At 34.0% G+C, this 10,457-nt stretch overlaps 1 protein-coding gene across 1 annotated transcript; it reads right to left on the bottom strand.

Annotated features, from left to right (window-relative positions):
• Positions 1–6,575: 6,575 nt before the first annotated feature.
• On the bottom strand, positions 6,576–10,047 carry LOC127847417 (aggrecan core protein-like). The gene is made up of 8 exons (XM_052379320.1): positions 9,986–10,047; positions 9,321–9,508; positions 8,995–9,080; positions 8,751–8,814; positions 8,144–8,419; positions 7,405–7,683; positions 7,108–7,290; positions 6,576–6,700 (listed from the first exon to the last, which is right to left on the bottom strand). Exons 2-8 carry the CDS (start codon positions 9,460–9,462, stop codon positions 6,666–6,668), a joined length of 1,065 nt encoding a protein of 354 aa, XP_052235280.1. The 5' UTR covers positions 9,463–9,508; positions 9,986–10,047; the 3' UTR covers positions 6,576–6,665.
• Positions 10,048–10,457: the final 410 nt, after the last annotated feature.

A 10,457-nucleotide genomic window follows, 5' to 3' on the forward strand; every position in this document is an offset into this window, starting at 1 on the left:
AACAAAATATCTGGCTTACCGAATAAAAAGGATGAAATCATATTTTGTTAATATGTTATGCACATACTAATTCGGTAAATGTTTGTTAATTAAATTGTTGATATTTATTGGTATTTATGTTATACACATATATGCATGCAGGCCTTAATAACAGTATGAATAGGATAAAACAAAACAAAAGCAGGTCTACCCCTTTTGTTATTTATTTACATTTTCTTGTTTTACGTATTCAAACAAGTTGTTTATACATACATATCATAATCTTAGTTACTTATATGACTCATAAGCCATTGATATGTCTTGCGTCTGGAGTAGGTATCATAGCGTGTCTTCTAATTTACTTTCATGAATATATAATACAATCGTTTACTATGAATTTGCATGCGTTTATTTATTTTGCAATGTTTGCACCAGAATGTCGCTATTTGCAAGATTTGCTAACAAAACAACATCACTAGTAGCATTGTAGCAATTGTAGCACTTCTTACAAAGCTCATACACGAATTTTTTTTAATATGAGCTTTGTCTAAATTTACGAATTGATTCGAACTGAAACTGCGACTGAATTACTACCCATAAACTGAAAATCACATGTCAAGACAACGAGACGTAAGATTTAACACACCAGGATGCAGAAGGCAACGTCAACATGTTTCTTGGAATATTTGCAAGTTAACATTAGTTACATTTTGATATCAATTATCGTATATAATTATGTAGTTGTACTTACGCTATGGATAAAATCCCACACAAATACAAAAAGATAATATTCCGCAATGATGTTTGTTTTCTCTCAAAATGGCATTACCATGTTTAAACAAGGCTTTGACAGGATTGAGAAGAACACAAGTTCGGTAAAATCTCCTTTCAATTAATGAATGTGTGCCATATTTTCCTTTATCTTTATATTTGTATTATTTCATACTATGTTTTTTTTAAATGTACCAGGCAATGTTATTTTCATATTCACTCGACGTTTTACTTATATTTGAAATAAAAAAAGCCTTCATGTTAATACTTTTTGTTATTAACTATATCATATGTACTTTTTGAGTTACTGATATGTACAGTTTGTTTGGAGGGGTTTTGTAGGCGATTGGCCGGGTAGCGGTTGTGTAGATTAGTGTTTTAGTGGTGTGACTTCCCGTGCATGAAGGGAATCCAACAACACACTATTCCAGTGAAAATTTATGAAATCCGACAAGGTATTGATACACATCTTTCGTTTTAGTTGTCATTTCCGCTTATTCAAGATTCCCGATGATACCAGTATTGATTTATAAAACTATTTATGACCATCAAAACATGAATAAGAAATTACCCTCTCTCCAATTATCATGTTTAGTCAATTCTTATATTTAACGTCTATGCGGGTAAGAAGGAGATACCATTTAAAGACAGTTACGCACGAAGGTGGACAAGAATCACAACAGCTTACCGACTTTGAAACAAATTATATAAAATAATTCATTTGACTATAATGGCCCTATTCCACTACGAAAACAAGCCCACGATTCGCTACGATTTATCACATTTATTGAATCGGGAAGTCTCGTGACAGTCTACGATTCAGTAACGACACCGGTGCGATTGAGTTACGACGAATCGTGGGATACGGTTTAAGTCTTGCGAATAGGGTCGCGACTTCACTACGATGTGTAAGAATCTACTGCGACTGTACTACGAACGATGCAGATTGGTCTCGACTAAGTTAGGACCTCACCGAACGCACCCATGAATTAGGCGCCAATATCTATTGATATTGATCTTTCTTTACAATGTGACCTACATTCCATTGCACCTGTTCCTTTTTTGGCGCCATATCAAAAATGGAAATTCGAGGAAAAGCAGCTGTTGTATTTGCACTAGATCTTGAACATCAACACCAAGTGTATTCTTGCTTATCTTCCCCGTGCTTCTGCCTTTTCCTGCCATGTTTTGATTATAAACATATTACCTGTTATTCATACAAAGCCATAACAACTGAATGACTGAAAAAAAAAACTGAGAAGCTCTGTTTATATACCACACCCATTCTCTGAAAATCGTAACTGTTTCGTAACTAAATCGCGAGAATCTTAGCGGGCTCGCAACTCACTCGGGGTGAACTCGTGAGAGTCTTGACAAAGTCGTAGCTGATTTGAAGACATATAACGTGATCACCGATTTCACGATTGATTCACGAATTACCTACGATTCTATTACGACGCCAAAGAACGCCCTACGACGCTGTTGCGAGTCAACTGCAATCAAATTCAGTCTTGGAGGTCATGGCCAAATTTTAAACACGTTTAAAATCTGGCCACGATTTTTCGGGAGCTCAAGAGTTGCAGGAATCACTTACGACCGGCTCACGACTAGCTACGAATGAGTTAGGACCTTTGCCGATTGAGCTACGAATGTGCCCGACCTCAAAATATTAGAAATCGGGACAGATCGTGGTGAATCGGTCGAAATACCCCTATTACAAGTCAATCTTTACTTTTTGCGATTTAAGTATTTGAGTGTTTATTGTGATTGGTATTCGTTTGAGTTAATAACGAATAATATATATATATATATATATATATATATATATATATATATATATATATATATATATATATATATATATATATATATATATATATATATATATATAATATAAAACGCTTTCATTAAATTTGCCGTAGCTTTCGACCTCTCGGTCTTCTTCAGCGGCGTTTATTTGTGAATGAGCATAATCATCTTTAGCGGAAGTGACGTTATATTATCGCACGTTACATTGTTAGTCTTTTGTGTTTAGTCCATATGGTTTGAACCATATATATATATATAGATAGATGGATATTATAATTCATTTCTATGTATAATAAGTAAGAGTGCAGTAAAATAACGTTAGACATCCTTGTGATATTAAATATCTGTGAATGTTATTTTTGGCGTGCCGATTGAAGCTTAAAATCTGCTTATATATTGACGGTTTTAAGGCAGTGACCCCAAAATTATTCTAGATTGGTTTATTTGTCTGTTTTGTGTAATTGTTATGTGTTTATGTGTAACCTCCAAGTCTACTTAATTTCACTGTGCTAATCAATGTATGACAACGGTAATGCTAGTTTAATACCTAATGCTTTACATCGGCCGTTCTGAAGCGCTGACCCCAGAACAGGTCAATGTTCGTGTATGTGTGTACGTGTTGTGCGATTCGCATATTTGCTTTATTTACCTTCAGAAATATGTTCTAAATGAGGTTTAACGTGTCAATTAAAGCCCATTGCAAACCTCAGCGTCAATCCCGCGTGTGCTTAATGTTGCATGCATACTGAACATGAAATCAGTCGCTTACATGAAATACGTTCTGAGTTAACGAAATAGTTTGAATGACAATATCTCGGACTTTTTATGATTTCCAAGACAATGTAGTCGTTAAGGTATTATTGTTCATGTTTATGTAGTTCTATTTATGCTATAAAATGCTACGTATAATGCACGTTTAACTTGTTATTCGTCCAAACCCAATTTTTAATCTGTTATTTCGAACATAGATTTCAGATAAAAGCGGTTGGTTGGTTAATATCACAATACAAAATCACTTCAAAGCAATCATTCCCGTCAGCCAATAATGACATGGTAGGGGTTATCATCTGAAATAGTGAAATAGAATTAGTAAACACTGTTATCAAACGCTTGCTGTGGTTTGTTTTTGCTTCTGATTCTTTCAAAATAATTTTGCATTATTTTCGTTTTCACTTTAGAAATATCAGTGATGGTACAGTGATATGCGTGTACTGTCAATACAATAAATATTTTCGCCATTTACGTTACAGATTAGGAATATATTACAGATTGTATTTTGCCGTTAAATATCCAAAACACAGATACACAGGCCTCGAGACAATGACACGAACATAACAATGGTTGGTCGAACTGTATCGCGACCCAAAACCCATCACCTGCGGCGTCTGTGGAAATTGGTTTACAGTCAAACCCATTCATATATTCAGTGTAAGACACCATATTGATGAAATTGTGGGTATGAAACATATTGCGCGAAAATGTTGTTTAACTAGATAAAAAACTATTTGTAAAACTGCAACCAGACCTTAAGGTAAATTAAGGTAAATTTCCTCTTTTTGTACGCAATGAAAACAATAATTATTAAGTACTGTTGGTATTTTGCATTTCTCTAACTGTTAATTAACATCATGTGCCTAGTACCCTTGACGTAATGTCCATGTCTGCATGCACCTCAGCGTTCAAAGCATAATAACAAAAGCACCATTAGTCGCAGGTGACGAATGCTACGTTACAACACGTTCTCAGAACCAACATAGTTGCTAAATAACGATACATCTCTAGAAACTGACCTACAGAATACCAGTAGATTGAAGGATAATTTCTTAAATAATAAGTATTAATTGCAGAGATCTCCGTTTTGTGAGACATGAAACATGTTTTAGGAATGTTTGTCTTACATGTACAAAATGCAGTATTAATTCAACCCCCACATGTTAACACTAACTCGTGATTAAGCTAACATGAATAAAACACAGATTGTTCAGGACAAGGAAGTCTCACTTTTGCCATAAAACTACTCTACTGTCGAAAAAATTGAAGCCAATAAAGGATGTTCGCAATTTCACATGATTGTTAACAAGTATATGGCATTCTATCCATCTTGCGACAAAACAATTTGAGTTACACACGACACAATTTAACAAATAGTTTTTTTTGCTAAATAAAGGTATTATTTCCGGTTATGTCGAAAACATCTTTACAAACATAGTGAGGCGCGCTAGTTCACATGCTGGTTGATATGTTCCTTAATTGAAAGCAATCGAGAAGCACTCTGTTTAGTTTTACGCGCCTCACAAGTTTAAACACATCATATGGGCATAACTCACTGGGTTGCTAAAACATCTGAATCAACCTATGGCGGTGCGCTTATTTACGTTTAAAATATTTTTTTAGCGAATTCAGCATTAATACTTTCTAAATTAAGTGCGACAAAAGTTAAACCTGAGACTTAACTAAGAAAAGGTCCGTACCTCGTTTATGCCAAAACATGGGAACCAAAATATAGAGGTGTTCAAGTTTAGATATTGATTAATATGTTTCAAGCTACGACCTTCTAGTAACATTATCTTTAAGTAATGCGCGGCATAAGTTTAAAAAACTGACATTTTAATAAAAGGGACCATACCTCCGGAAATTCAGAAAACATCCGAACCAGAGGATGAAGGTACACAAATTCACATTTTGTTTAATATAATACAACTACACAAATTGGTAAATTTGCATCCATGTTGCAGCAATACTTTTCAGATACAAAACCTGAAGGACGAAATGGCCGTTGCCTATTGGACTTTGGACCGAAGGACGTACTGCCAAAAGGACTGACGTATTGACGGACGAACAAGTGCACGTTTATTTCTCCCCCTCTCAGAAAGTTGAGAAATACAATTCAAAACTTCTCCTGTTTCTACTTAAAATATTTAATTAAAAGATGACAAACTATTCGTCAGTATCCAATATGACCGGCTCTTTAATGCATTAAGATTTCTAAAGGGCAATCAATAGTAAAATCCATACCTGTTGCCTTTTTGTGTTTGAGTGTGCATTATGATAAGAAACTTTTGGGTTTATTTAGGAGCATCTTACTTGAGAATTTCTGATAAGAACAGTTGTATAAAGTTCAAAAAGTGTAATGATACGAAACTTATCCAAAGTCAAACTAGAAATTAGTTTTAAAAAATTATTTAGCCACCATCAACATGGAAATTTGCCTTTTAATATTTCCAAAATTATTGAATGAACTTCAACTAAACTAATAATCATTTTATGTCTTAGCTGTATACAAGAAGTGAGAGTGCATAGTATTAACATCAACAAGATTGTATTAACATCAACAAGATTGGAATATTCAATTTCCGTGAATGTTAATTTCGGCGCCTCTTTCAAGCGGTTCTAGCCCCAAATGTATTTTAAGTTGATATTCTAAAGGTTGTGACCTAACAAAAACAATTTGTATTTGAGTATTTTGTGTGATTATTATGTTGCCATATATGTTCTGAGTTTAGATAATTTAACTATTCTAAGTGAGGTTTTTCGACCTACAAATCTAGTTTAAAACTAAATAATTTGCATTGACCGTTCAACGAACCCCAAATGAGTCGTGTTTGTAGTATTTTTTTAGTTATTTGGTCGCAATTTAACCAGTTGAAAACTCAATGCCTTCCATTGAGAGTCCGAATGCGTTGATAAATCATTTATGTTAAATGTTGTATTTCATTTTTTGCCTTGTATTTATACATATTTGGTCACTTACATAAAATAAAAGACTTCTGGTTGTTGAAACAAATATATCACATGATAATGTTTCGGGAGTGCTATGATTGACGCAACAATCTGCACACGATTCTCGTATTGTGTGCGCCTGTTTACATCTGTATGTTATACAAAGCTCCGAAAGGTGGATATTTTACTAGGTATTCTTCGAAAACTAGTTTCTAGTCAGTGTTTTCAACAATAAGGTCAGATCACAATTCAAGTGAATTCATTATACAAGAGCACTTCATTAAACAATACAAAAGCACTTTATTAAAATCAACCGCGTCAGCTTGTCAGCTCGCAGCTGATGTTTTATTTCACAATACTAAAGCACTACATTACAATCATTCCTGTCAGCCAATAATAACCTCTTGGTAACGTTTATGTTCTGAAATTGAATAATAAAACACTGTTATGAAACGCCTGCTTTATGTATTTGTAATTGGTGTTGTTTTCAAAATAACCATAAAATATTATTTTATTTAAGTCTCCAGTTGTTTTTGATATAATGGCATGATGCAATTTATCAAGCAAACACATGATAAATACTAAACGTATTTAAATACGCTTGACAAATAAACAAGTTACTGTTAACTCATATTTTGAATTAGAATAACGAGGTTAAAATTAAGGACTGTAAATTCGAGATATGAAAAGGTGTGCTTCGTTCAATTTATATGTGCTCATTCTTTATTAAACTTTTAAGATAAATATATTTAGAAAGTTTATGTACAATTGTGTTCGAATATGTCATGAAACAACAACAAACGGTACATCGCTAAAATATACGCTTACCATATCGACAGATAAAGGGATGGTTTTCACTACAGCTGAAATCGTCCCATTCCCCTTTGTGGTGAATAATGAAGACTGTAAAATCTGGAATCAGTGCCACGCAGTCATGAGCGTAATGTAAGAACGGAACATTTAGCGTTCCATTTACCCCCGATATCCAATGAGAATATGACAGCGGATGACCTAAAATAAAAAACAAATGATGGCATTATCAATGCTTATTCGCAAATGTAATGTTATGTACGTAATATTCATTAAAATATTGTGCTAGTGTAATGTGTTCTTTAATTTTCTTACCTGATGACCAGACAAATGTATCCTCGTTAGCTCTGTCATTCAGCCCAATCCAAACATTACCCGTGACGTGATTAGACTGTAGAAACGAGATAACCATGTCTTCGTCCATTTGATTGAGAATATCAACCAGATTACCTCCACGCAACGCGCAGTTGGTTTCCGCGCTCACCCAGTCGCTTGGGTAGGTAACGAGTTCAAGACAGGTACTGCCTTGGAATAACGTGGCTCCATGATATGTTTCTGCATGATTCTTTACTACGTCAGGACAGCTGCTTGGAACTGGATTTAAAAACAGATGTACAAATGCCATTAACTCTATTCTTTGTCTAGGTCACTTCAATTTGTTTTTCAAAAATATCTGTAAGCGAGTGAATTGTGTACACTTTTCAACTAAACGATCATTAAATTTGTTTTAATGTTGACTTTATAGTTTCTTTATCAGACCTGCTTAGACAAGTATAGAAACAAATTAGTTTTGTCATTGTACTCTTATGATTTTACTTAAATGCCACTTACTTTGTGTATATTTTCACACATTTTCCACTCAAACATCGGAATAACAGCCATATAATATGGTAACAAAACAGTCAAAATGTATATAAATTTGAATAAAAAGAGACAAACACAAAATATCCTACAAATAAGCATCAAGGTGCAAATACATGTATAACACAACATTGTTCCAATAAATACATCTACGTCTAATAAGTATGACCAGTTGTGGTTTCTTTTTTCTTACGTTGAGTGTTTACATTTGTTGATGCTGATGACGATGGTATAGTTGATGTTGGTTTTTCCATTGTTGTTGTGGAAGCATCCCTAGTGCTTTCTATGCTGGCTATTTGTGTTGTTACGATTGGAGTGTTCATTCTGGTGGTGGCTGTGTTACCAGAAGTTTTTGTTTTGCTGGCTTCAGTTGTGTGTAATGCTAATGAATAATTTTGAAATGTTGTGCTCATTGTGTTCATTGTTGCTGCAGTAGAAGTTCCTAGTGATGTTTCCGCTATCGTAGTGACTGAAATGATACAAACTAGATATTTACACGATATGTTTATGTAATAGGCATATGCAATTGACACTGGTCTCATTAAAGAAAAACGATAATAACCTGATTTTGGATTACTCCGGTTTTCAATGAGAACCAAAAATTGATTCATGCAATTGTTCACGACCTTCAAAGCGTCATATCTAATAATTAAACAAGCGCTTAAAGTAAAGATGTCACGTGCATTATCCCTTTCCGACAAAGTTCTTTGCATAAGCGAGATTGTAGAATGACAAAACGTCTAATTGTTTTGTATGTAATTAATGATATGCGTTGAGATTTAACCTTTCATTTAAATTACCTTTGTCAGTGTGTCTGGGATTCCCTTGACAGTTCATGATTCGGCGTTCATTGACATAGCCGATCTGCAATAATTAGTATTCAACCATTTTAGTTCAGTAATGCGAACATATTACGAATACAATATATGTTAACGCAATCGGTATTTCAAAATACAGACTGAATGTTGTTGTTGAATAACAAAGGCTTGATTCAAAGACCCATGGTATAGTCATTGCATGAACAAAATATTGTGTTGGTATTACCTCATGTTGGAATTCTATCGCGATCCAAAACCCATCGGTCGTTGCGGATGTGTAAACTGGCTTACAATCAAACCTATCCATATATCCTGTGTAAGAAACCCAATAGATGTAATTTGTGTATTATGGAATATATTTTACATAAGTATGGTTTCATATGTTTTAGTTAAAATCAGAAGTAAATGTCAACTATTATTGTGTGTATGTAATCAAGTCCGGATTTTCAGTTTTTAGGCAAATATTAAATTAGATATTAAATGTTTATTATATGTCATTGTTAGTACAACTTTGCATATATATTCATCTTATTGATCATGAAGAACACGTACCTAGTATCCTTGACGTAAAGTCCATGTCTGCATGAACCTCAGCACTCAGAGCATAATTACAAAAGCACGAGTAGTCGCACGTTACGTACTCCACATAAGAACACGTGCTCAGGACCAACACAGTTGCTAAATAGCGATACATTTCTATACAACAACCTACGGAAAATCAGTAGATTAACTGATAGTTCCTGAAAGCAAAAGTATATGTTGCAGAGATCTCCGTTTTGTGCAATAAAATTATATAGTATTTGTTTTTGCTATTCGGGTAAACAGCTCAGTAAAAATTAAGTTTCCACTTTTAATCAGGTAATTCCGCAAACCTATGAGGTGAAAATTCACAGATTGCTCAGGGCACGGATGCCCCCACATTTTACTATTGTCATAAAACTCAGCTACTACCGCAAAAAAATGGGAAATAAATAAATGTGTGCGTAATTTCTTATGCTGGTTAATGAAGGATCGATGCATAGAAAACGATGGAAAGAAGAACGGGCGACCAAGAGTACTTATGTTTCAACTGATAGACGAACTAACAAGGGCAGAGTAATGCCTCCGCCACTCAGAAATGGGATAAGAACACAAAACTAACAACTGAAAATCTATTGATACTTTTTTGTAGACAAACTGCGAATTAATATAAAATGAATGAATTAGGGGATGCGTACCTCTTGCCTGGAGTAATAGTGTACATTGTGATAAGAAAGTGTTTGAGTTTATATAGGACATCTTACTTTAGAATTTCTGATAAGGGCACAGGTAATAAGTACTAAATAATAGTACAAGTATCAACAGTTTCCAACGCGAAAATATACAATCCTTTTAAACATTCCTTTAGACAAAAACTACATGGGAATATAATGTGTTTTTTTTTTGTTTTGACTTATTTAATACTTTATGTTATGATATATTAATATTATATTAATGTACGGTATGGTAAGAAGATAGACCAGTTTAGAACTTAATGGTTTGCATTGAGAGTTTGCATGGCGCTGAACCACTTTATCATATTTTTATATTTATATATATTGTTGTTGGACATTTTTGCCCTGTATTGTATATGTAATTGAGAATTTACATGAAAGAACAGACGGTCGGTTGTTAACAAACATTTCCCATTTGATAATGAATCGTGCTTGT

Source organism: Dreissena polymorpha, chromosome 10, assembly GCF_020536995.1.
Source record: "Dreissena polymorpha isolate Duluth1 chromosome 10, UMN_Dpol_1.0, whole genome shotgun sequence".
In the NCBI taxonomy this organism is placed as follows: Eukaryota; Metazoa; Mollusca; class Bivalvia; order Myida; family Dreissenidae; genus Dreissena; species Dreissena polymorpha.